We start from the raw sequence: 27,100 nt of genomic DNA on the forward strand, positions 1-27,100 counted from the left end.
CATCTCCAGCCTTGTGGGATGTCATGTTTCCCTAGGTAAGAGACATCTTCTCCAAGAAGACTCCAGCAGACTACAGGTTCATCAGTGGTCCTCTGCCCAAAGCTAGCCAGCTGCCCAGACCAAGCACATTTACACCATCTCATATGAATGAGCACTAGCTTAGGATGGGAACAAAGACAGAACAGAAGGAAAACCCTGCCTTGTGTTTGCAGGGCAGCTGAAGTCAAAGACACTGAGACAGTGAGAATCACCTTCACCAGATCAGATGCTGTTATGTAGACGAGCAAATTGACTGTGAGCAGTCTGAATTCAGAAGACTAGACAGAAGATTAGCTAGTTATCTGGGAGCTCTGCTCAGCCCATTTCAGAAATGCTCTGGTTCCTCATGCAGCTTCAACAGGAGGGAAGGAAAGAGCATAGATGGAAAACACCACTTCCATCTTCCCTTCCTCCTTCCTGAAGATGATCAAAGCCCTGTATGGCTCCTTTCCTGAGCTGGTACACAAGCATGCTCCAGGGTCTTTGGCAGCCAGAGTCCCCAAGAGTCACTGTCAGGCTGAGACTGGCTAGATGTTGATGGATGAGAAGCAGAAGGGGGTGAGACCATCCCATAACACCCATGACACTAAATGTGCCACGTCAGCAAAAGGGACAGGGTTCATGTATCAGGGAAGGAAGATGCTGGTCTTTCAGACCTACCAGCAAATTTGCTCCATAAAGCGACAGACGACATAAATTAAGTCCCAAAATACTCCCTTCTGCTACAACAGTTGGAGTTTTGAGGGCACAGGTTAGCAATGTATGTGGGATAGCATGTTGGCTTTTCAGCTTGCTGCCCGTTAAAGCTCCACCAGCAACTGTCAGCAAACAGGTCCTGGTTCACCTGTGCACCTAGCCTTGCAGTTCATGGTTTGGGCAACAAAGCCAAGCCTGGTGGTTTTCTAGCCCCAGGAATACCTGAGGGAGGGCGATGCAACTGCAAGAAAGGGAGGCATGCTGAGACTTTGGTGGGGTTTCAGTAGGCCAGGATCAGGCCAGGACCTTTTTCCCTTGGCTGGAGAGAAAACCTGTCCAGGACACAGACAGGGAAAAGAGCTGAGCTCCTGCCAACAGGGACAAAGTCTCTCTGCAGAGAACAAAGAACAGCCGAGTGCCACCAGCACGTGTAACGCTGCTCCAGAGCCATCGGGTGGCACCACCCCACCGTGCAACCCCTTGGGGAAGGAGGCGGCTGGGCAAAGCCCAGAAGCTTTGGGTCAGTGTGTCCTTATGCTGGAGCCCTTGCAAAGAGAAGGATGTGGGGAGCCAAGTCCTGTGACTGTTCCTGCCACACAGACCTGCCAGGGCTCCTTGATCCTGACTGCTGAGGCCTTTCCCAAGCCTTTCCACTCTGAAGATGCTTGACCCACACCCACGCCCCTCGACCACTGCCCTGACCTACACTGGACCCTGCTATTCTCATCCTACAGCTGCTGGGAGACTGCTGCTGCACTGAGCCAGGCCCAGACCTACCTGCAGGACAGAAAAGGGGCCATGACTCCCCTCTGCTCCTGTTAATGCCGCCAAATGGGGGTGTGCTCCAGGGCATGTGACAGAGGTGGGTCTGTACAGAGCAACTCTCAAGCCACAATCCACGTTCAGCAGGGGCCAAGGACTACAAGCCAAAGCTGAGACCTGACAAGGTTGGTACAGATGTGACCTAAGCCAGAGTGGTTAAATGCCGGAGGTGAAGGCAAGAGCACAACATCTAGGACCTCATTTCCACCTTCGCATACCACCATGGGCACACCAGCTGCCCTGCAGGATGTGACCCTAGATAACGCAGGAGGTCTTGCAGCCCTTCTGCCTGCTGGACGGGATCTGTGCTGGAGCCTTCATGGCTGAACCTGGTGTGATTCATAATCTTCCCCCAAGCACTTCTCCATGACTGGCCCTCCAGAGCTCCCTGTTCCTGTGTCCTGAAGCCAATACACCCAGCCTACCTCCTTGTCTTGACCCGAGTGGCTCTCTGCCCTTCAGATGGTCCCACAGAGAGCAGCATCAGCCAAAGCCAGAGACAGCCATGGGGGGACTCAAACCCTGGGGTGCAGCAGGAGCCGTGCCTCACTTCCCAGGAACTGCAGCCTCCCTGCAAGACCAGACCTTTGCAAGCCCCAGGAACGTAACCCCAGAGCCCCCCCACCCCCTGGGAGCTGGATGCCCGTTTCCCCTGGGAAGGAGTCACGCCCTGCCCCAGGGATGCGATCCTTGGGCTGGAGCCACAGACAGATGCTGGCTGGAGCCCGCCCAAGAGCAACGAGCTTTCCAAGTCCTTTCCCTTTCTTGGGGGTCTGGTAGTCACATAAACAGGAAAAGCCTGGCCCTCTCCCCTCGCTTCCACGGCTCTGCCTCCCCTCCCCTCCCCTCCGCCGGCGTGATGGAAGCCCCAGCGCTGGGCTGCTTGGCCCCCACGGAGGAGCTGCTGGCTGGCCCCTGACCTCCAGGCTCCGCATTTCCTGTGGCAGCCGAGGAGGGAGACGAGGCCCCTTCTTCCAGACGCTGGGGCTGGGCGTAAAGGGGCCTCAGCGGGCCAGCCCGGCGCGGGGAGGAAAGGTCGTGGCAGCCCTGTGCCAGCGACCCGAGGTCTGAGGAGGCAAAGACGCCAGCTGCCCCGGGAGAGGTGGGAGCATCTCTGGGACAGGAGCCTCCAGCCCAAAATGACAGGGCGAGGGCCACGCTCCCGCCCCGGCCCTGCAGCCAGGTCCCCAAACCCTTCTTTATCTCCTGGCGCTTATTTTTAAAAGCTTTGTGGCCTTCCCTCCTAAAACCATAGGCGGCCACTCTGGGTCAGGGCGGCTGCCCGGGAGGGACCGGAGCGGTGCCTGCAGGGGAAGGGTGCAGCTCCTCCTCCAGCTCACAGTCACCCTTGCAGAGCCCAGCGCTGTTAACCCTCAGCAACCTAAGCCCAGCTGCAGGAATAGATGCCCATCCTAAAATGAAAAAGCTGGGATTACTGCCTAGGAGGGTGTTACCCCTTTCCCCCAGGTCTCTTTAGGGAGGACTAAGCCAAGACAGACATCCCCTGCCCTTCCACGCATCTCCTATGGGTCATCACAGGGAGTGGGACTGAGATCTCTGGAGGGGAGCAGGGAGAAGAACCAAGCCTTGCTGAAGGATTTCAGCTTGAGAGGCAGGTCCCGGTCCGCGGGGTCCTGGTCCATGCTTGGGTTCTGGTGCCAGCCCTGGCTTGTAAAAGCCCACCACACTGGCCAGATGTGATGCTCACTTTTCACGGCCTGGCGGGGTGTGCCAGATGCATGGGGAGAGCAGGGAGGAGGGGATGGCATCCCGGATGGAAACCTCTGGCATGCCTCTGCGTGGATCTCCACTCTGCCCTGGAATGCGCCCGCCAGCAGCATGTGGGAAAGTGGAGTCAGCAGAGACCTTGGATGTGTCAGCTCCCCGGCTGAGTAAACAAGAGGAGCCCTGGCAAGCATTCAGCCCCAAGCATCTGAGACCTTGAAAAAAGGGGGCTGGAGACAGGGAGATTCTTCTGTCCCCTCCTTGCTCAACCCCTGCAAAGTATCTCCTAACCTCTCCCCTACCTCAGGTGCTAACACCACCTCTTCTCACCCCCACCACATCTGGAGAAGTGTGGGGAGACACTCTCCCTGAGGCATTTCCAGCACCGGGCTGTCAGATCTAACATCTGGGAGAAACACTGCCACAAGAGGAGGGTCTGGGGAAGAAAGAGGTGGGATTAAAGGATTTATCACCCACCCACACCCCCCACGCCGCGCACACCCATCTATGCCCCTTGGCCGTCTCCCAGACAGCAGGGAGAACAGAGCGTGGAGAGAGTTTCCACCAGCAGTACTGGCACTGCCTCAGTGAGCACAGCGATGGGCTGGGACAGAGGCTCACTGCACCGCCCAGGTAAATACCTCCCTGGCCCCAGCTGGAGACATTCCCACGAGGGGATGCAAGCTCCAGCCACCCTCCCTGCAGGTTTCACAGGCTCAAGGAGAGGCTGCAAAACAACAGGTTTCCCCAGTGCCTGTTGGAGACATACTCCCACCACTCCTCGGGTTGCCAGCATTGTATCCCTCATGTCCTCCATAAAGTGCACCCACAGGAGACAGCCCCTCATCCCCTCTCTGCCCAGGCACAGGAGCCTGGTTTGGGGTCTGGAGAAGAGAGATGGGCTGGGGAAGATACCCCCAGCGACATCCCAGTGGTGGACCCATCATGTCCTGGGGGCGAGCTCCTGCAGCAGTGGCGCTGGAAGGCTGTGCTCACCTTCTGGCCACTGTCCCATGTCTCCTATCGCTCCTCGGCAGGCACAGACTCCCAGAGAATGAGCCATTGTTCCCCAGCCCTGCGGCCTCTTCCTGTCCCTGTAGGGCTTCGAGACAAACAAAAGCAGAGCCAGACACGGTAGGGAGGAGGCTGGGCCTGCTCCCCTCCTCCAGATCCCGCAGCAACCCCGCAGGCAGGGCAGGCAGACGGATGCCCGCCTTGGGGGAATGGGCAGGGACACCCCTATTTTTAGCTGCCTCTGCATCCCCACCCCCTTCCTTCCGTGGGCCAAAAATACATGGGCTGTATGGACAGGCAAAATCATTATCATAAAAGAGTTGTCCAGGCCTTCTGTCCAGCCACTCCCCTGGCTTTCACCCCTTCCCTTTGACCAAGACAGATTCCTCAACACACAGTCTCCCTTTCCCGTCATGGATGACATCTCTTCTTCCCCATCCCTCATTTCCTGTACTTCTCTCTCCGCACATTGCACCTTTCCTCATCCCTGCACCCTGCTCCCCTTCTGCTTCATGGATGCATCCCCCATCCCTTGATGGTCCCCTCTCCCTTGCCATTCCAACCGTGGGGGACCTCCTCCCTTCTCTTGAGACCCCCCAGCTCCTCCTTTCCCTGAAGCACCTTCCCCCACCTCCTCTCACAACTCATCTCCAAAAGGCTCTTCTCTCCCAGAGTCCCTTTAGTTTCCTGCTCCTCTAACCCATCCCCTGCACACCCTCCCTCCCTGCTGCATCCCTCATACCCTCACCATCTCCCCCTTTCTCTCCTCACCCCAGCAACCTCCATCCCAGCTCCCTCCTATCTGCATGGGCTTTAAACTCCTGCAGATGTGCTCTGCCTCCTTACCCTGCCAAGGAAACATATCTGGGGGATGGCAAATGGACCCCCAGATGCCCTCAAACACAGAGAGCTGCTTCTCCAAGCAGTAAATCAGCTATCTGAGCTCCCCCCCCGGCTCCCACCTTCATCTCCTTAAAGTCTATGACAAGGAACCGGAGAATCAAGTGGTGTTTGTGGAGGTTGTTCTGGGGGAGACATAATGTACATACATAAATGTATATATTTACATCTCCTTTTCCAGTGCCCGGAATCACAGAGGTGTTTCCAGGCCACCGGCAGCTGTTTCTGGATTGCTTCTGGTTTATGCAACATCCTCCCCTCCCCTCCCAGCCACAGCCCCCATCCCCCCCACTCCCGCCGCCTTCCCTCTCCTCTTTGCCCAGGGGAAAGTCAGAGGGAGAGCACAGACTGGGGGTCTGTCCCTCCATCCTCCCTCCCACAACACCTCCCAAACACCCCTACAGCACCCGACATCCCCATCCAGCGAACAGGGCTAGCATACAAGGAGGAAGCCAGGGAGGGTGAAGAAAAATGAAAACATTTGGGATGTAAGATGGGCAGAGGGAGGGAGGCAGCCCGCCAGCGAGCCTGGGAACTCATCCCTACCTCCTCCTGGGCTTTGGCAAACCCCGAGGCTTTGAGTTCCCAGCCCAGCTCCCCGGTGAAAAGCATGCACATGCACACATGCACACATGCACACATACAGACACGCACACATGCACACACACGCACACGCACACACCCCTTTGCAAACCCCACAAGTGGGATGTGGTCGGTCCCATTCCTTCAGCTTCCTGCTGCTCCAGGGGAGGGGAGCTGAAGGAATAGGTGGGGAATATTAAAAGTAGGCTTTTACAGAGGTCAATCCACCGTCTTCTAGCATGAGTGGGTCTAACCCAATGCTGCTGCCTGCCTGTTGGTTATCACCATAATCCACCCACTTTCCTTCCCCAGTGCAATACAAGGATGCTGGGAACCACACTAGTCTGATCCCTCTCCCTGGTTATCACAAAGGTTATGGGCACAGAGCAGAGGACCCACAGCACAGCCCTAGAAATTGGCTGAGCCTAGCACATCCCTGGGGGTGCTGCTGGAGGAGAAATCACTCTGGTGAAGTGTGAATATATATGTGGTGAGTATATATGTGTGAGTATATATGGGGTATGAGGAATCCAGTGCCCACAAAGCCAGTGCTGGCATCAGTCCAGGGATGCTCTGGGCAAGACGCTGGGTGCCTCACACCTATCCCTTGCCCTGGGGTGTCACCTCCTGCCACCACCCTGGCTTGCTCACCCTAAAACCGGCTCTGCCTCCAGCTCATCCCCAGGGCAGCGAGACACAGACTGGAGGCAGCACTGAGGGCGACAGGCTGGGAGGAGGGATGAGGGACCTGTCAGTACCAGGGTGCGGAGGAGCTGGATGAGGCCATGCCAGAATGCGTGGTGGGGCAGGGGGCCCTACGGACCCCCCTTCCCGTCATGGCAGGGGACTATCCCCTACCCTGCTGCCAGAATTAATTCATGCAGTATGTGCCCTCACAGCCACCGTGAGGAGAATGGAAACATCTGGAAGTCACCCGCAAACAAGCAGCACTCCCAGTTAATGAGGAAATATGAGCCGGAGACCCTGGGCAGCAACAGGATATGTACTTCTTGTGTGCCGAGCCAGGCACCCCCTTCACACCAATCCCCTGCCTGCCCCCCTTCCCCAGGAAATTTCCAGGGCTGGGGCTCTGGGAGCGCAGCAGCATGCTCCAGGAGCTCCATCCCTGGAAATTTCATAGGGAAAGAGGGAGGCAGGAAGGCAGCAAGTAGAAATGTCAGGGAATAGAAATCCAGGGGCAAGTGTCCCATCCACAGGCTGGGATGCCCCCATCACCTTTCCTCAGCTCCCCCCAGGCACCAGGGAAAGGGAGAAGGGGGATTTTTCTTCTGTGGAGGGGAATCCTGCATCAGCCTCCCCCAGGCATCAGGTCTGTGAGCCGCAAGGACTGGGACTACAAAGCGAGATGGCAGAAAGGACTGAGCACCTGGAGGTGTGGGGCAGAGATCTCAGCTCCCCCCAGCATCCCTCCATTCCTTTCTCCATCCCCATCATGCTCAGCCCCCCATTAGACCTCAGCACCATGCTGGAGGGATGAGCACTGGGAAGAAGAAGGGATGCAATCTGTGCTACCCTATCTTTGATGTTGTGAGAATCAAAGCAAATCCTCAGCTGGGAAAGCTGTGGGGCCACTTTTCTGCTCCCATGATAAGCTCGATGGCCCGTCCCTCTGTAATAGTGAGACTGGTACTGGCTGCCTGGAGCACAGGGCTACAGACGGGATGAAATGTTGGGGTGACTGAAGGTAAATGAGGTAGCCAGGCTGGGAGGGGTCCAGGCATTAGCTCCTGCCCAGGGCACCCATAAGCAGTACAGTGGCTCTGCAGCACAGTCACCTCTCATTTATCAGCCAAGGCAGATAAACAGGTTGGAAGGCAAGGTTGTATGGATTCGCTTTCCAGGCAGCTGTATATGAAAGAAGGGGGTCTTAGGAGGGTGCAACCCCTGTTAGGTTATAGCTGGAGGGGCCACACGACCTCTGTTCATACCCAGGCAACCAAAGGCCAGGATGGGTGCTGAGTCCTGGAGCTGGCACATACACTGGAGGTCTCCAAAGCACTTCAGCACCAGCCCCAGGACAAAAGTCACAGCCCAGCTGGCATGGCCACAAGACCAAAAGATTTGGGGAGGGCTGCTGAAGAGGGGGGATTTCCAGCTGCTTTCCTGGAAACAAAGCCTGTCTTGGCCTGGAGTGCAGAGATGCTTGAGGCAAGGGTGAGGAGGAGGAGGAGGAGGCAGTGGAGAGCTGGCCACCCCGCAAGGAGCAGAACGTGGCCCCTGTCCCATCTGGAAGAGATTTGTTCTGCATTCCCCGGCGGAGGCGGCTGCCATCGCCCAGGCTCCACTCCCTGCTGCAGCCCCCACTGCAGGGCATGCGGATGGGGGTGAGGGGAGTGAGGGGGACCCCCTTGGGCTGTGGGGAGAGATGCCCTGGCAGGCCATGCAGAGGAAGGAGACCCAAACAAAAGGTCTTTTCCTGCCTTGCCCACCACCCCTATTGGCTTCCTCTGAGCAGGACTCGGGGGAAGAGATGCCTCCCTGGCAAGTAGGGGGGATGCAGGTCACAATTTCCCCTCCTTTCCCTACTGGTGGCACAGTTTACCCCCCACCTCAGACCTGAGATCCCATCTCTGTCCAAGACATAGACTCACTTAGAAGTACCACCAAAATGCACAGTCCATGTGATCCTAATTCCTAATGGAGAAGACCTCCACAAAAGGCAGAAAACCCAACTATCCCGTTTCACAGAGGAGAAGCCTGAGGCCGACAGGCTGAGAATGGTGCCATAGCCCTACTGCTGCTTAGCAAACCTCTGAGCAATAAGATGCTCCTGCCCAGGCACCCCAGCAAGAGCCACCTGAGCCTGGGAAGAGGCCAGGCTCCATTTTGACATCTCCTCTGCAGACATCTTGTCATCCCTTCATCCAGGCCCTGCTTAACCCCAGCAAGTCTCATCTCGCCTTCACCAGCAGGGACACCTCCCTTCTCCACCACAGGGCCCTGAATAGGTGCCTGGCCAAGTGCTCCCCAGCAGAGCCACTGAGTCTCTCCTGGAGGCCATGAGGGTCACCAGTGGCACTGGTGATGCCATGCCCACCACCAGGCTGACCCTCATTGGCACTGATAGGGTCTTCTGCCCTGTGACCATCAAGGGACAAAGCAACAAAGCACAATGTCAGAGGGATGTGGTGTCCCCTGTGTGGGCAGAAACCCTCTCTGGTGCCACCAAAGTGCATCTCCCTTAATTTACCCACTGCCACCCCCTCACCCTGATCAGCTGCTGCTGCTATGACGCTTGTCCTGATCCCGTGACGCTTGTCCTCACCCTGTAACGAATGCCGACCTGGCCCACGCGGCCTTCAGGGAGGCTGTTATCCTGCTAATGCTCAACCCAATGCTACCCACAGGTCCCGGCATGACCACCCACCACCAGACCCCATTCCCAGTTGGCGGTGCTGCACTGCAGGTACTGGGGGCTTCCCATCCAACATGGGATGGGATGACCCTGTATGATACCCAAGGGGTCACACACACAGAGGAGGTAAATTCCTTTCCTTTGCCCCCTGGCCAGGCTCCCCTAACCAAGTTAGCCAGCAACCGGGGCTTCCTCTTCTCCCCAAATCCATTCAAGCAGGCATCCAGGAGCAGGAGGCAGCCGATGGTGCCGGAGGATGGGAAATGGCACTGGGGAAGTGAGGAGGAGGGGGGGAGCGACAGAGAAGTTCCTGAAGTTTTCTGTCCTGGATAGTTGGAATAAATCTCATTTTCTCTGGTCTCCTTGCCAGGCGAGGATTGGCTCGGTGGTGCTGCAGCCCGCCCTCCTCCTTCCCACGTCCCCTCCCCACCAGCTTCACTCCCTCTCTCCCGTGGCATCGCAGCGTCAGCCTGGGAGAGCCAGCCTTGGGGAGACAGCCGTGGGAAAAGGGAGGGGGCCATGCCTCCCCGTTCTCCCCTCCTCTGCTCTAGGATGCAGCACCAGTGACCCGCGGAGCAAGGTACGGGGGCCCACTGGGAGCTTCCCCCAACTTTTCAGCCGGGGGACAGGGAAAAAAAATAACCCTCGTTCAGAAGAAGTAAATCCTGAAAGTTTTGATTCCTCAGGTTTAGGAGCTGGGGGCGGGGGGATTGGGAGCAGAAGGAAAAGGGTGGAGAGGGTGGCTGGAGAGGGGAGAAGCGGGAGGGGTGGCAAGGCAATGGAGTCGGGGAGGATGGTGAAAAAGAAAAGGAGAAGAAGGCAGGAATGCGACAGGAAACTGGGAGGAAGGAAAGCAGGAGTGAGGAGAGGGGAGACAGGCTGGGGGGAGCAGGGAGAGAAAGGGGGCAAGGAGGGAGTCCCACGGATGGGGGAAGGCAGTGGGGCACCCCCGTCCCACACCCTGTTCGGGATAGCTCGGGATAGCCCTCGCAGCCCCGCAGGCTCTCAGCGCCTCGATTGTGGGGGGCTGCAGAAAGACAGGGAGCACTTTTGGGCAAGGGGGACAGGGAGACAATGGCTGGAAACCACCCGCTTTTGGAGCCCCAGCCTCCCTCCACATCCCAACACATTTGCTTGGAAAAATACCCTTGTTACATGGAGAGATAAAACTCTCTATGTGTGTAGCAGCCAGCAGCACAGGAGTTCGACTCAGGCTTGTCTGCCTACTGCCCGGCACAGCTCCAGGGGAGCTGGAAGAGGCCTGGCCTGGCCAGCCAAGCCCCTTTCCACCTTCCCCAAAAGCCTGTCCCTGCCAGCTTTCCCCATACCAGAACAGTGACCCAACAGGGGAGCCTCTGACTCCCTTCTTCCAGGGAACGGGAGGGTTTTTGGCACTCACAAAGGCTAGGAAAACCTTCCTGGCGCCCACAGCCATTTCCACATGCTCTTCCTTATGTTGAGACCACCCCAAACATCTCCTCGCCCTCTTTTGGAGTATGTCCCCTTGGGGAGGGGGGGAGCGGGGGTGTAACGAGAGGAGGGAAGAGGCTGCTTTCAGCAGCTCCAGCCAACTAGACATCTGGATTATTTTCCCCCCCTTTCTGGTTTCCGCTCTTCCCAGCAAGCAGAACAGCTCCGGCCATTCCTGGCTAGTGGAAAACCAGTGGTAACCAGCTGAATTCGGGGGGGAGATGGGGAAGGCCAAGCTGGGAGGAGGAGGAGGTGCCAGCAGTTGGTCTTTGAGTTCAGGGGGCTTGCCAGAGGAGGGAAGAAGGTCGCCAGGGAGAGGATGCTGGGGAAGGGGAGGTCGGGATGGGCTGCAGGCTCACCATGCTGGGGGCTGGAGAACACGGCAGGCTGCCAGACGGAAGCAGTATCCGGACAGACGGACAGACGGGTGGCCAGAAATGGGGGGGCGGGGGGGGCGGCGGGGCGCGGAGGTGTCCCCTTGCCCAGCGGAGGAAAGGAGAGCTCATGGGTCACCCTTTGCCCACAGAATCACGAGTCTCCCTGGCATGGAGGAGTCTACTTGGGCAGAGGGGAGGGCTCAAAGGGGCACAGCCAGCAGGGAGATGCACCAGGGGCAGAGGGAAGGAGGAAAAAGGGGGAGATTGGAGGGAAAAAAGGTCTAACAGGCCTGCCAGAAACCTGCCATCCAGTTAGGGTTGAGCACCAGCTGTCTCCCTCCCTCCCTTCTCTCCCAGTGCCTGCTGCCTGCCAGCGGACAGGGAGAGCCAGGTGCCAGGAGGTGCTGGCTTGCATCACCATGGTGGCCAAGGGACAAGGAGGGAGGAACTCTTTTCTCCTCTCAGCTTCCCACTCAACAGTTCTCCAAGGCAGGGAGCAAGGGATGCTCCCTGTCCCCAGGGTAATGCCAGCCCCAGCCCCCCCCAGGGGTCTACAGGGCAGCTTTGCTATGCAGGGGATCAGTGGTGGGGGGTTCACCCCTCAGAGTGGCCTTGCCCGGTTGCAGCACACGCTGAAGGGCACAGTCCCCACTTTGGGTTTCTCAGGGGCTCCAATGTGCAGAGGGGAAGACAGACTCGAGGGCTGTAACTCACCTAATACCCTCTCCCAGGGTCATGCGCCTTCCCGGGAGACAGCTCAAAAATGGGGTCACATCTCTCTCCTTGTGGTCCTGAGACCCCAGTTGTGTGCTGCAGGGACCACCTCAGTGGTTTCCCTGCACTCCAGAAGAACCCTGCCGCAATGGCTATGGCTGGGCTTCTGCCTGACAGAGGGAATTGCTCCCCGGTTGTCCTCCCACCACAAACCCGCCACGTGCCTGGCCTGTCCCAGCGGTGAGGCAGCACCACATGGCCTCCATGAGCAGGAGGCAAACATGGGCTGCATGAGCTGGGGGCCAGCAGGAAGCCAACCTGCCACCTTTCCAGCTGCCACCGGCCACTGCCACCCTGGGAGGCAGCCAATGGTGCTAGGATCTGCCAGGGGGAGGTTTGTTTTCCCTTCCCCAGGCATTAACCCCTGGCAGATAAGAGGGGCCCCGGGTGAACAAACAAGGCCAGGGCAAGGCAAAAGCGTGTGTAGCCAGCCAGGAAAGCAGCTTCATGTCCAGAGCTCCCCCTCACCAGAAGCTCTGCCACCCTGGAACCGCCTGACTGCCCCGGGGTGACCCAGAGGACAGGCAGGGGAGGCAGGCAGCGTGACAGGGGGGAGACAGATGGAACCATGCAGCAGTGGGGGTCCCAGCACATGGGGACTAAGGGATGCGAGGCTTCTGCACTGCTTCTTGACATGCTGCCCTCCACAGCCATCCCTGCTGAAGGGACCCAGCTTCAACCTGTTCCCCCAGCCCCTTAGCAGGGACTGAGTCCAGGGATGGACATGTCCCCAGGTGGGCACCCAGACCACTGATGCCCTGAAGTACCCTACACCCTGAATCCTCACCTTTCCCCAACCTGCCCTCTCCCTCTTGCCACACACACTGACAGAAGATCTGCTGATCTGAGTGTCCTCTCTGCTGACCAAAGAGGTCATTGTCCTGCCATCGTTCACCCAGCCACTGCCTTCCTGCCTGCCCCCAATGCCTCCAGGACCTGCTTGAGTGCAGGGACCCATCCCACCTTCTCCTCCAACCTTGAGCAATCACCTCCCTTGCCATGCCTCAGTTTCCTCTGCCTGAAAAGCAGCTGCCCTCCCCACACCGCCGGTGGCTGCCTGCCGCTCTGATGTGTCTGCCCAGCACCTGGAGGCCCAGCCAGAGGAGAATAAATGAACCAATATATAAATATTGCGTTTTCACTCCCCACCACCCCTCCTCCCCAAGAAGCACGTGGTCCCCAGGCCTCACCCTCTCCCCAAGGGCTCATCTGAATAGCAAAAAGCAGGGAGAGGCTTCTCACCCCGGCAGGGCAGCATCACGGCATGGGTCCAGCAAAGCTGCTTTGCAGGCAGGGGAAACTGAGGCACACCACGGGAGGTCAGAGAGGTGAGGGAGAGCACGTGGTTCTGGGAGAAAGCCTTTTTCTTCCTCTCCAAAAGGAGGGTGAGGTGAGGGGGACAGCCGGTAGCAACCACCCCACCTCTGACCTCCCCAGCCCGTCCTGGGGGTACAGCCAGCATGATTGGGATGATCCTCTCCAAGGGCTTCACCATTCCTCTTATCTTGTTTAGGTGGCCAACAAGGGGACTGAGGCATTTGCCCTGCTAGCCCACCCCAAGCTACCATCACCCACTGCCCCATCCGTGACCAGCTCTGCTTACCTGGCTGTGACAGAAGACAGTGGATTAACCCATAAACCTGCCGCCAGACCAAGCTTCCAGTGGCCTCCACAGCACTGAGGGTGACTCCAGACACCCCCTGGGGACACCTCCACCATCCTCACCGCCAGGCACGTACTCGCTGCAGGTGATTTCATGAGCAAAACGTAGTGCAGGGAAGCAGGGGGACAGGCACCCTTCCCACCTGCGGAAAGCCAAGGTGACATTCCCCCACGAACATCGGAGCAGGAGCGATGGGGAGGCCAGGGATGTGACAGGCCACCCCAGTGCTGGAAGGCCAGCGAGGGCCACTTTGGGGGTCTTTTTCAAAGGCAGGGGCAAGGTGAGGGGTGCAACATGAGCTTGGGGAAGCTGCCGGTGCTCAGCTGGGTGTCAGGCTCCCATGGTAAGCGGCGGTTGAAGTCAGAGCTGACACCGGACATGATCAGCCCACCGCTGGGGGACTTTCGGCACACCATGCACGTGGGGCGTGGTGGGGATGTCTTCGGGGACACCTCTTTCCTCAGCAACCATGGAGGGGCTGACACGGCCAAAGCCAACAACTTCTTCACCCGGACGCTGCGACATGTCCGGCGGACACCGCTGAGGAGCCGAGGCAGTGGGGGCCAAGCGGGGGCATCACCCGCCCCCCCAGCAATCTCGCCCATCATCAAGAATGCCGTCTCGCTGCCGCAGCTAAATGAGGGGACATACGACGGCGGCAGTGGCCGGGGCTTGACCAGCAAGTTCTCCTTCAAAAGTGCCTCCAACAGCTTCTCCAAAACACACCAGGCCTACGGTGAGTGAAGCGCGGGGCAGAAACTGGCACCCAGGCACAGTGCATCCTCTGCAGACCTTCTCCATCACTCCATGCCCAGTTTACTCACTGAGGGACTTTAGGCTGTCAGCAGAGACAGGACATGTAAGAGTCCCCAGTCCTGGTGGTCCCTGCAAGGAGATAACCCTAACCTTGCTTTCAACCACAGTCCTTGCTCCTGTCCTTGGAGGGTTTCCTCCCAGGATGCCCCTAACATGGGGCATGGATGGTTTCTCCTCCTTTCCCTCCCCAAAAGCCCCACACAGCTGGCAGCCTGAGTTGAGCAGTTGTAAAGGGGTGTCCCCCATCTCGCCCAGCCCTACACCTTCCCCATGGGTAGCCTCCCCGAGGAAGCCAAGAAGGTGCTGGGACAGCAGGGCAGTGCTCACAATGCTCACACAGAGGTTGTGAGGACAAGGAGATCCATGGCATGGCCTTCCACACCTCCACACACCTGGGCTAACCCTGTCACTAGTTGTGCCAACCCCTCCATCTCCATGTCCTCCTCAAGGGACTCCATCCCCCCTTCCCCATTTTGCGCCTCCATCCTTCCCTGCCAGCCAGGGTCCAGGAGGGACCTTTGGGGAAAGTTGTGGGAAGGATGGGATGGGGCAGCTGGGTGGCTCTTCTGCGGCCTCACAGCACTGGGCTGCGGCTCAGCTCTTCCCCAGCCAGGAAGGTCTGGAGCAGAGGGTCTCGCAGGGGGGATCTGGGGGACCTACCGCAGCCGGGAGGTGGCTGGGCGCGGAGTGGAAGGCAAGCTGAGACACTGCTGCCATCTCCTGGTCCCATCCGCCTGGCTCAGTCCCCACCGGCATTTTAACAAGCCCCGAGCCCCCTTGGAGACCCTCTGCTCTAACTCAGGGCTTTGGAGATGTCCGCACAGACAGTGTCCTTTAGAGGCCAGCATTAGCAACCGCAGCGTGACCTGCGCCACTTTGGCGGTCTGTCCCTTGTCCCCCACAGATGTAAGGCAGGCTTCCTCCCACCTAGCTGTGCCCCCCTCACCAGCCATCCCTTCTGCCTCACAGGGCTGGAGTCCGGGTTTTGCACCATCCCTCGCGTCCCTCGCTTGGAAAAGGCCCAAGAGAGTGCCTTCCCTGGGGAAGCAGAGCTGAAGCGCTCAGACTCCCTCCTTTCCTTCCGCCTGGACCTGGGACCCTCCCTGATGAGCGAGCTTCTCCAGGTGATGAGCTTCTCCGAAACCAGTAACAGTGAGGTGGGGGACAATGGCCCAAACCTTCTGTGTGGTGAGGGAATGAAGGATGGGGTCCCTCCAGCATCAGGCATATCCCATGGAAAGGACAAGGCAACATCCAGCTTCTGGGACCACTCCAGGCAGAGCAGCCTGTCGGAGGCCAGCTCACTGCCAGGACTGTCGGTCCATGCCAATGGAGAAGCACACGTCATCGAGGGTGCTGGCGAGGACCCTGCCTGGGCGTCGGGGCCAGGGGCAGCGTCCAGAGGGACCCCATGGCAGGGTCACTGGAACGACTGCACCATCGAAGCAGGGGAGTTTGACAGGGCAGCCCAGGTCCTGGCCCGCCACTATGGTGGGACCAGCACCCCAAGGAGCTCAGAGAAGGGCGAGGGTCCCCGGCAGGCCCGGACGCAGACCCTGTGGGAGAGCCCCAGCAGCAGCCTGTGGGGGTCACAGGTGACAGGGGAGAGCCGGTCCCCCGAGGCCACCTGGAATCAACAAGAGGAGGAGGAAGACGAGGAGGAGGTGGAGGAGGAGGAGGCCAAGTTCTCCAGCCTGCGGGAGGGGTATGCTGGTGCCCATGAGGGGCGCAGCAATTCCTTTGAGTATGCCGATGAGGAGGAAGATGATGAAGTCAAGGTGTGAAGAGCCATCCTTCCCACCATGGCCCCCTGCCAGAGGCGCTGGTGCTGGGGTCTTCGCTCTCTTCCCCGTCCCCCACCCTCAGGTGCCGGTGTCACTGCCAGACCCAGCAGATGACCTCCTTGCCAAGCTGGGGGCACTGGGGGACCAGAGAGGGGCAGGAGGAGAGCCTGTCTCCCGGGGGCGCTCCCTGGGGCTAGACTAGGCTGCTGCGGAGGGCCAGTGAGGGCTGTGCATCACAGCGCTGGGCATCACTGCCTGCTCCCCGCCTCACTGCCATTAGACACCAAAGGGACATTCCTATGTGCCAAAGAAACCCCAAAACCTTTCCTAACCCATCCCATTCCTCCCCGGCGCCCTCTCTTCCATGTCTCAGCCTGGCCTCACCAGCATGTCTGGGGATGTGCCTGGTCCCCCACTGACACCCCCAACCACCCTCTGCACTGGCATGGGTATCCATCTGGTAGGCCTGGGAGGACCTCCCACCGATAGCTCTGGCATGTAGGGGATGGGGGTCTCCCTAGCTCCAGCTGGTGCAAGACGCTCCCATATAGCACGTCTATCTACTGGGTGAGGTCAGCTGGGGGCTCAAGGGGCAGGCAAACCCCACAGAGCTGAGCTTTCTCTTTTCCCTTCCCCCCAAAAAAAGCTGTGAGCTCAGTGTTCATGAGGTGAGAGCACACAGAGATAATCGCAGGGGTCTTTTCATTTGCCTCCTGCTGCTGAGTGTCACTGAGGACAGCTCCTTTTCTGACCCCTGCCCCCTCGCAGCAGGGAGGGGAGAAACTTCTTGGCCAGCTGAAGGCAGAGAAGAGGCTGTCAGGTCACCAGATTCTGCAGTTCAGGCCGTAAAAATCCCTTCCTTTCCCCCACCTCAGAACAAGGAGACTCCCACTCTGCAGCCACTCGGTCTGAGCCTCCTCTTCTCCATCCTCACCCCCTCTTCCCGTTTCCCACATGCGCATCCCTCTTTCCAGCGCACCCCTTCCCAGGGGTATGTGTGGAGGACAGCTAATGTCCCTCACCAAGTGGCCCTGGGTGATGTGGCCGCCCCAGAACGAGCTGCCCCCCACGCTGCCCTGCCTGCAAACTGGCCCTCACAGAAGCGGCTTTGTGCCATGGCATGGAGCCGAGATGCTTGGGGACTGAGGTCACCAGAGGGACCCTCACAGGACCCCCCTTGTTCTCCGGGACAGGAGGGGGTGTGCAGTGGGGGGAGATGCCGGGCCATGGCCACAAGGCTCTGCTCCCACGCAGCTCACCCACCGCCCGTCTGCTTCTGGCAGGGAGCTCTTTAGAGCATAATAAAGAGGCACGTGTTGTACATGGGCGCACTGCTCGCAGTCAGGCCGTTGAGGTTACGGGCAAGCCCATAGACCCCAGCCTCTCCCAGTGGCTGCCTCGTGCTGGCCAGCAGCAGCAAGCCAGGGCAGGCAGCAGCTTGAAGGAGCCTCCAGTTCTGGCTACCGGCACACAGCAGGATCAGCCTTACCGCCCCTGCACCCTCTGGTGCAGGGACCCTGGCTCTCAGGATGAGTTCCCTCTGCCCTCCACTTTCCAGACCATAACACAAACTCTAGACCAAAGACCTACACCCATGGAATATCCTTTCTGCCTCCACTTTGTATCCCATGCACTTATTATTGTCCTTATTAAAACAGTTTTGATACTAACTTCTCCTCTGGTGCCTCCCCTCAGCTGCAGCAACCTTATCATCTTCCTTGCTACGTCTGCCAGTGTCCCAGACACAAAATCCCATCCTCTCCACTCTCAGGAGGATTTTCCAGCACCTCTAGGATGCATGGATTAACTAGCCTGGTAGTTTGCTGCTCACCATGGCTGACACACAAAGTAACCTCCTATCCACCCAGCCCCGTGTAGCTCACATAAAAGGTGCAAAGCTTCCTCTCCAGCCTGGCAACAATTCACCTGCAGCCTGAAGCAGATCAGTGCCCTTCCCAAAGGTGGCTTGGCTACAGCCCGTCCAGCCCATCAGACATCCCTCAGGCAGCAGCAAGTCCCACAGGCCAGGCAGCGAGGAAGTGGAGAGGGAGGGCAGGTGCCCTGCCACCTTGCCTTGGATTGGGCTTCTCATAAGATGCTCTTCTACCTCTGCTCTCCTCCCACCCAGCCTAAGGTGCCCCGACGTTTGCAGTCACGCATCGATCTCACTTAAGGCTGGTGAGACACTTCTAAATTAGAGCAGCAGCATCTGGTATTCAGCACTAATTGACTGTAGTCCCCTGTGAGGGACACAGACTGGAGGTGCTGAACCACGTCAACCAGCGCAAACCCTGTCGTCACTCCCTACTGCCTTCCCCTGACTCACTTTCACTGAGTAGGGTTCGGTGTGGGAATGTCAGAGTAATGGGTAACCTGGCTGGAATGCACCAGCAGATAAGTGGGGTGAGATAAGGGGGAAAGTCCAAGGAGACAACTCCTTATCGATGTCAGGAATGCTGGCTCAGGGGCACATCTGTGCTCTCTTCCCTTTGCAAGGCACTGCTTCCTCCTGCCCACTGGCTGCTCAGAGCAGCCAAGAGGAACCCATCAAACCCATGCCCTGAGGTTCCCAAATCTATTTAATTTTGGTTTTGTGGCACCAAATGCCACACTGAATGCCACATCACTCACATCCATGCTTTTCTTCCCCTTCCTTCCTTCCTCCCTCCCTCCCAAAAACTTGGGTGCAGGAGGAAATGGTGCACTATGAAGAGATTACACAACCATTCCCCTTCTGAACCCCACCTACAGTCTGCTTTGCCCTACCTACTACCCATTCAACCCCACACCCCAGTCTGACCTGAAAAGCACCTGACATTATCTGGGGGCTATTTCCATCCAGCAAGGGCTCCTTTCCTGTTAGTGGAAAAGCTTTGGACTTTGTTGGTGTCTTGCACAGAACTGCAGAGCCAAAGACGTCAGGAAAGCCAAAGCAGCTGGAGAAACCACTGCTTGTGTTTTTATTAGAGCTAGGGAGTGGCACCCATCAGTCCAGCTTGAAGGAGGTGACCCTGAAGCCTCCCTCGACACTCAGGTAGCTGATGTGATCGGCGGAGTGCCTGTTGGGGAACTTCACTTCATGCCCATCCGGTAGTTTCACTAGGAATTTGTCTGCCAGCATCTCAATAATGATCTGGGAGAAGAGAGGGGAGGAAGGGCAGGAATTGGGGACAAAGAGGAGATTAGTAGGTAAGCATCCAGGCAAAAGGCCCGACTGTTACGTGTGAGTCAGACCTGGTCCCTACAGACTTAAGCAAGGTGCCGGGGGTTGAGCTGAGGATGATGCAGGAAATGAGTAGTTGATATCAAAGCTCTGAGCTGGTATCTAGACTATGACCTTGGTACGGAATGTCTCCTGGGGTTGTTTCAGCTACTTAGATTGTAAACTCAGAGCAGTTAAACCCAAGTATGTCTTTATGCACCACATGGCTTAGATCTGCTCTGGGCAGGGCAGAATAAACCTGACACTCCAATGCCCTCAGCAGCTTACTGGGACACAGATAAAGGAGTTTCGCTAATAAACATGCACAAGCAGACAGGACAAGAACACATTGCTGATCATTGCAAATTAAAGGGATCATTCCCCAAAGCAGTCACCTCACCATCTCTTCCCAAAAGCCACCCATGACTGAAACAAGCTTCCTCTCCACAGCAATAGGAACAGGATTACCCCTAAACACAGCCCTGTTAATGTCTCAGGACATCAGATGGGGTGAGACAGCAACTAGGACAGCATCCCTAGCAGGAGGAGAGGGAGGACAGACTGGCAGTGTGGATCCAGCAGTAGTGAGGACAGAAGAGCTAAGGGAGTGGTTTTTGGACGTTGCTTCGAGCTCTGGCTTGCCTTAAAACCTGTGTTTGCATAGGAGGGAATCAGGGAGAGAAATAAGGTGAAGAGCAGCAAGGTCCTGCTTCTTGGAGATCCCCTTTACCTTCAGAGATGCCCCTCATGCACTCACCTGCTAGGCAGGTATGAGGGGCAGGAAATCCTTACAAAGTCTGAGACATGTAAAGTTCCCTGAGGAAAAGCTGAGGTTTTGAAGGAGGAGTGGAAGTACCAATCAGGACCAAAAACCCAGAGGATGAGAATGAGGGCCTGTTGGGAGGGAGCTGCAGGCATTGAATGGGACTGAGAGGACTAGAGTACAGGAATCTGCTGACCAGGGGCTTCCCCCCACTGCACACCCCCCCCACAACCCCACACCAGCACAGACCCCTCACCTTCACAGTGGAGCCCTTGGAAAAATGGAAGTGGTTATCACGATGCTCTTCCTGCCAGACACTGTTGCACCTGGAGTTGCAGACGATGACAGATTCATTGAAGCGGGGACTGAAGTGAAATGCCAGATCTGAGAAGCTGGAGCCAAGATTGATGCTGAAGCTGTGGGTGAACAGGAGGAAGGTCAGCTGCACAGGCAGGACAGGGTCTTGGAAGATCCAGCACATGGCTCTGCACCCAATTCTTCCCTCAATGTTGCAGGTACTTAATGCCTCCTGTTTTGTCATTCTGCCTGAGAACCAGGGGAGTTTGCACAGTGGTAGTGTAGGGGTTCCCCTAACACTGAGCTATGCTCACACTTTTTGTACCTGTCAGCCTTGGAAAACCACTTCCCTCTACAGCCCACCTTCAGTCCTGGCAAGTCAAGGTGATTTCTTTGTACTTACTTGTCAGCATCCTCAGATATCTTGCCCTTGACCTTCACGGTGTCCCCAGTCTTCATACCCAGGTTGAAAATTTCCAGTTTTCCCTAAGGCAGAGAGAAAAATAGTCTGTGTGGCTCCTTCAGCCATTTCTCCCTGCCACTGCAAGTGACAGAGTGCTGCTTGGAGAAGGTGTCCCAGCCAGGAGAACATCTCCCGCTCTCAACTCCTCTTATGGCCAAAACCACTCCATGCTGGAGGTCTTGCATAGGCTTCTCACTCAGTGAGGAAAGAGTGGGCTGAGTGAAGCCAGTAAGTGAGAAAAGACACCAGAGAGAGAGATGAAGACAGGCTTGTCCTCAGCAGAAGGAAAGGAGAGCATCACAGCAGACATACAAAGAGGGTTAAAGCAGAGGGACATAACCCAGGGTTTGGTGGGAAGCATCGCCTGCAGTCCAAGAAATGCAAGGATGAGAGCAAAGGTGGCTGTGGCTTGCTGGTCTCCTGCTCAGCCTTCCTGAGCTGGGGACCCTGGGTGACAAAGGACAGGAGCAGCAGCCCTTACAGACATCTTCCTCAGAGGGCAGAGTAACCAGGCAGGGAGCCACCAGCAGTTAGCTCAGAAACACTTCACATGCAGGGCTTTACATCCCTAGACTTCCTTGTGGCTTACACATTAACAGTGCCCCTGCCTCTGCAAGGCCCCACTGACTGCTATTAAGCCAGGAGACTTTGATCCAAAGAAATAACTTCCCTATGTACACTTCCTTTCATTAGGGACTCCAGGAGATTTAACCAGTTCCCAGCCTCCTCAGTGGGCTCCCTGCAGAGGATGACCACACACAGCCCTTAGGGGTGCTACTCCAGCCACCACACAGGACAAGTATCTTGCCAGCTGGCCATGGAGGTGTGACCACCATGTTCACTTCTTTTCTGCATGTAACAGCTTAGCCAAAAGAAGCATCCCAGCTCCCTTCTTTTGTGGCAGGGTCAGCCCCCAAAATCCACAGCAGCACACCAAAATGGTCCCCACCATCCCTCCCCATGGTGCTCTGAGGAAGGGCTCCAAGGGACTCGGGGGAAAGGGCAGCCAACACATCCCCTCTAGATGACACAAGCTATGAACAGTCCTTTGCAGGAGTGACATGAATCGCATCCCATCTCCTTCCCTTCTTGTGGCTCTAGGTTCAGACCCACCTGTGTGGATTGCACTAGCAATATGTGGGAGCTCTCTGCAACCTTCCATCCAAGCTCCATCAAGACCCAAACGTTTTACCTCGAAGACCCATGCACATCAGGCTCAACAGCCCTGTCTCCCCTACCCCTGAGACATGAAAATGTCGTCTTCATAATGGAACGTCACTCCTATGGTCTTCTTCCCAGGTGAGATCTACAAGTCAGCAGACTTTGCGCCAGATTTGGCTGAACAAACTGGTGGTGTTTTGCTTTGCCAGACTCCAGAAGTCAGTGGGGGAGCAAGAGGGAGCGGGAGGCCAGCAGTCCCCTCAGCCCCCGTCTCGAGGTGTGCAGAGAGCAGCTGAGTGCAGCTATCCTGCTGCTGCACAGCCAGCTGGGAGGCAGCTTCTCCCTTCCCCAAAATCTCCTGAAGTAAACAGAGATAAGTGCTGATAACCATTCCTTCCCGGAGGTGTTTCCTATTAACAGAGGGTTATAAAGCCCAGCAGGCTTGGAAAATCTGTTTGCTCTTGAGGTCACTGAAGCTGTTGGAGAAACACACCCAGGCTGAGCATGGAGCCAGCAGGAGCAGGTGCCGATGATAGTGGTTTCTGGCATTGGGTCTTTTTCCCATCACGCTGCTGTGTCCCACCCACCCACCCACACCTTCACCCTGCTTCCCCATAGCCATCCCAGGGAAAACACAGGGCCCAGAGCCCCCTGCTCAAAATATCAGAGCATCCCACTGGCTATGAGGGGTTTCTCTTTCCAGCAACTCATGTTGTCCCTTTGCAGGGACAAGGGCAGTACAAAGACACTGTTTGCATAGCCACCTGTCATGGTTTACCCCAGCCAGCAACCAAGTACCATGCAGCCACTTGCTCACTCCCCTCCTGCCTCCCCCCAAAGTGGGATGGGGAGAAGAATCAGGGGGAAAAAAGGTAAAACTTGAGGGCTGAGATAAGAACAATTTAATAATTGATGATGATAATAATAATAATAATAATAATGATGATGATGATGATGATGATGATGATGCAGATGGAAGGGGAGAGGAATAAAATGCAAAGGGAAGGGAAAAAACAAAAGTGAGGCGCAATTCAATTACCACGTGGTGACCGATGCCTAGCAGCGATCTGCAGGCCCTGGCCAGCTCCCCCCAGTTTACACACTGAGCATGACACCCCATGCTATGGAATACCCCTTTGGGTAGTTTGGGTCAGCTGTCCTGGCTGTGTCCCCTCCCAATTTCTTGTGCTCCTCCAGCCTGCAAAACTGCAAAGTCCTTGACTTAGTATAAACATCACCCAGCAACAACTAAAAACATCAGTGTGTTGTCAACATTGTTCTCACACCAAATCCAAAACACAGCACTGCACCAGCTACCAAGAAGAAAACTAACTCTGTCCCAGCAGAAACCAGGACACTACCACCAGGGTTAGTTATCTGAACCCACTTTAAGCCAGCGAACACACAGAAACAAAACACTTGTACAGCTCGAGAGATTGCATCCAGGGCACACCATGAACTCCACCAGAAAAATCCTGTCCTACATGGCTGGCCAAGGTGACACAAGAATGTTGTGGCAGAGACACCATCCAGGTCCCAGGCCAGCAACATAAAGGAGCTTTTCCCCCACTTCCCACACAGACCAGACGGAACATCACTCTCACTGGGATTTATCCACTGATCCCACTGGCAGAGCGTGAGGCTGCCCGGGAGGGAGAGCAGCATGTGTCTGAGGGATGGGGAAAGCTACCTGCACATAGGGTTATGTGTGGAACCACAAGTACCATGGCTGTGAGAACATGCAGAGAGAAAGACAGGCAGGAAAGAGGCATGAGCTGCTCAGAGAGGGGCCATGAGATTTTATGGAGATAACACTAACCTCCCTCCTACAATGCTCGGCAGAGGCGTTCACCCCCCTTTTATTTGCCACTGGGAACAATAGTGGGAAGCCAGGCAGCAACTCTGCCAGCGCTGGCGACTTCCTTCATCTGCAGAGCTGAGCCTCTGCATGGTCAGACACCAGCCCTGTGCAGATGGCCTCTCTTATGCAGGGGTATGTTCTCCCCACATAGGAAGGGGCTGAGACTTCAGGGACCCCAGAAAAGCCAAAACTCTCCAGTACAATTGGAGGTAGTAATTGGGTTGATGAAAGGAGGGTGAAAGGGGCAGGCTGATACTTCCCTGCAGACATTGCAAAGCAGAAAGCCTGGGGAAATGGTGATATGATGGTAACATAAATCCCAAAGAAAGAGGAAATCCGGCTAAAGGACATCTGCAGAGGAGGTGGAGGGTCTGTGCAGTGAGGAAAATACAAGCAGTGGTTGGTTGTGGAAGCTGGCAGCCACTAGTCCAAAGGATCCAGGAACCCTTCACCCCCAGAGAGATGATCCTCTAATAGCATACCTGCCTGGGAGTGCCTCTCTGGGGCCCTGTATAGATGTTCAGCCTGGCCAGAGGACAGCTGGCCTGTACTGGCATAGGATGTTCACACTGCTGGCACTGGAGGAGGCTTTGCTGCATTCCCAGAGGGTGCCTTGAGACAGCAGAGATCTGACAAGCAGCCACTGGCAGGAGGGTGGGGACCATGCCCATCCCAAGGGCAAGGTGAACTTCCAACAGGGAGCAGGCAGCCCTGCAATTTTTCATGGAGAAAAAAAAAAACAAAACCATATTTTAAGGAGGGAAGAGACCAAGGCAGCCATGTCAGCTTTCAGCCAGAAGTCCTTTGCAGAGTGCTTTCACCCCATGTGACACTTCCAGTTGCAGTGGTCCCATAAGGTCAGTTTTGGGGTTAACAGTCCTTCCCAGACTTCCTGCTAGTCCTGGGGACATCTCAGCCACCAGGAGCACCTATGGGATCTCAGGACCATTGGGGTGGCTCAAGACAGCAGCACCTCATGTACCATAGCCTAAAGCTACCACATCTATGACAGGGCACCCACACAGTTATTGAGAACAGACTGAATGCTACCCTCCCCAGCAGGCTGCCAAGATCCTTAGCAGCATCATTGCTGGCAGCAGTATTTACTTTGTTTTCTTACTCAGGCAGGAGGTAAGCCAGCTAGGTGTGAAGCCCTGAGGAAAACCACAGGCTTCCCCACTTCCCAGCCAAGGTAGCCCAACCGCCCCCCCCCCCCCCCCCCCCAAGCTGTGAGAGGTTTCTCAGAGCCTTTTGTAGCAGGAGCAGCCCCCAAAATCCCCACCCGCATACCAAAATTATCCCCACCATCCCTCCCAACAGTGCTCTGAGGAAGGGCTCCAAGGGGCTCACAAGGAGAGGGAACTGAACACATCCTCTCTAGACAACAAGAGTTATCAACAATCCCTTGCAGGAGGGACATGGGGCATCACCAGGCATGATGGTCAGCCCAGAAGGGAAGAGGGAGAGACGGGAAGGCAAGGTAGCTGTGCCAGCTGTGTGAATGCATGTGCCACTGCCCCCCCCGTCAAACCAGGCTCTGCAAGAAGAGGGGGGAGATCCCCTTAGCACCCTCATGGAAGGCCGCAGTTTCAGCTCGGCACTAATCAAACACCAAAGAAGCGGCACCAGAGGAGGACGCTGCAAAGGAGAAAAGGCGCCTGTCCCATTTTGCACTCGCGGCACCAGGGAGCCTGTGCTGTGGACCAGTCATTGGCAAAGGGAGCTGCAGAGACCAACCATGCATTCTTTCTCGGAGTAGCAGCTGCTCACTCTGCTATTATTTCCTACTGCTTCATATAATTTGTACTCCGCAGAAAGCTATTGTCCCTTTCCACTGGCTATTTATTTCCTTGAATAGCCTCTGGGGAAGGATTTCAGTGCGGGAGTAAAGAAAAAAGAAAAACTCCACACAATAAATATTGAGCGGTGACCTGATTTAAACTGTGTTCTCTGACCCCATCTGGGCCCTGGTTGCGGTTTGTCCCAGAAGTTACAATTAAGCCACTTTTGTGCCTCGGTTTCCTCCTTCTATGAAGCCTAGGGGGAAATGCCCCCTGCCTTAGAGGGGTGTGGGGTGGATTTCAAGAAGCCGAGTCCTGGATTTTCAGAGGCCAGGGCTGAGGCCGCAGCTAAGAAGAGGCTTCCACCACCTCCTGATGGAGATGCTCAGTCCTCCACCTGCCAGTCACAAAAATTCCCAGATAGGTTTGACAGGACTGGTTTCCCCTTTAGTCAAGAGGTGTTGGTTTGCCTCTCAGCAGATAGTGCTGCAACCTTCACCCAATCAATCCCTATACTCTGAAATCCGGGCAGTTTCCTAACAGAGGAGGACTGAGAGAACAAAATTGACTTTCCTCAGCCAAACACTGAGGTAAGCAGGAGACTGGATAAGCAGGTCTGTGGATCTGGAGGGTGTGTACAGGAGAGTATTGGCCAGGAGATGCAGGAGAAGCCAAGGCAATGATAAGCACAAGGAAACTTGTGCCCATGAGCACTAACGCCCTGCCTGAGAGGTTAACTAGAGCGGGATGGCTCCTCTAGGGAAGGCACTGAAGTCTCCATATCAGATCAATTAAAATGGGAAGGAACTAGGGACTGGAGGTGAATCTCCTGTCATCTCTCATGCCCAGCTCCCTGACAGTGCATTATCCAGAGCCCCTGTGGGAAGCATGGAAGTAGCATCCCTGCACTGAACCAGGTGGCAAGGGATTAGAGGGCATCAGCATCCAGTAGGCTCTTGACCAGCATCATCCCTTTCAGCTGTGGGGTGCAATTTCTCTTCCTTAGGATGTGGGGACTAAGAAGGAGGAAGGACAAAACCAGCTGAAGAGGTAAAATGTGGGAAAAAAACCCACCTTTCTTCAGGGCTAGGGGCAGCAGTGAAGGAGGGAACTCGCACCAAGCAGTGGAGCAGCTCAAGAAAACAGGGGAGGGATGCCACCTCTCTCCCTACCCCATCAGAAAGGCAGTGGTGTCACAGTGACTGGCACCTCCCATCTCCATGGGGAGCTCAGATGTGCTCTGTTGGATGGTTTCCATCCCCATGGCTAAGTTACATCCTTATGCCTTTGCAGGGGTCATCTCTCTCAGGCAGCTCTGAAGTCTGTGGCAACATTTTTGTGTGGCACGAGTTGTGCATAGGGATGGGAGGTTTGTGTGCAAGGAAGCTGGTTTATAAGGCACCAGGGCCATTTCATCGACCCAAGCAGCCAGATGAGTCATTCTTCTGGGTCCCCAACTTGCCTGAGGGGCAGGAGAACAAACAGGCAGAGGGTGGGGGAGGTCAGAAGACTGATTACATGCCACCCAGTTCCG

The 27,100-nt window shown here is 56.4% G+C and overlaps 2 protein-coding genes across 2 annotated transcripts in view; one reads left to right on the forward strand and one right to left on the reverse strand.

The window, feature by feature from the left end:
* CARD10 (caspase recruitment domain family member 10) overlaps positions 1-24,456 on the reverse strand; it is a gene marked incomplete at its 5' end in the record, with an annotated part of 47,041 nt that extends 22,585 nt beyond the window's left edge. The window contains 3 exons of the mRNA XM_080390901.1: positions 20,260-20,419; positions 20,704-20,786; positions 24,268-24,456. Coding sequence (XP_080247027.1) covers positions 20,260-20,419; positions 20,704-20,786; positions 24,268-24,456 — 432 coding nt within the window. The remainder of the gene's footprint in view (positions 1-20,259; positions 20,420-20,703; positions 20,787-24,267) is intronic.
* CDC42EP1 (CDC42 effector protein 1) lies at positions 5,553-17,708 on the forward strand. Its single transcript, XM_080390916.1, has 3 exons — positions 5,553-9,734; positions 13,289-14,174; positions 15,224-17,708. Exons 2-3 carry the CDS (start codon positions 13,733-13,735, stop codon positions 16,036-16,038), a joined length of 1,257 nt encoding a protein of 418 aa, XP_080247042.1. The 5' UTR covers positions 5,553-9,734; positions 13,289-13,732; the 3' UTR covers positions 16,039-17,708.
* Positions 24,457-27,100: the final 2,644 nt, after the last annotated feature.

This window comes from Falco punctatus, assembly GCF_963210335.1.
Source record: "Falco punctatus genome assembly, chromosome: 6".
Classification (NCBI taxonomy): domain Eukaryota; kingdom Metazoa; phylum Chordata; class Aves; order Falconiformes; family Falconidae; genus Falco; species Falco punctatus.

What these genes read in the sequence shown, in the direction of transcription:
- CDC42EP1 (XM_080390916.1), top strand. Translation starts at nt 13,733, where the DNA reads ATGAGCTTGGGGAAGCTGCCGGTGCTCAGCTGGGTGTCAGGCTCCCAT. An exon ending in CAAAACACACCAGGCCTACG is followed by an intron (nt 14,175 to 15,223) that starts GTGAGTGAAGCG and finishes TCTGCCTCACAG; the next exon opens with GGCTGGAGTCCGGGTTTTGC.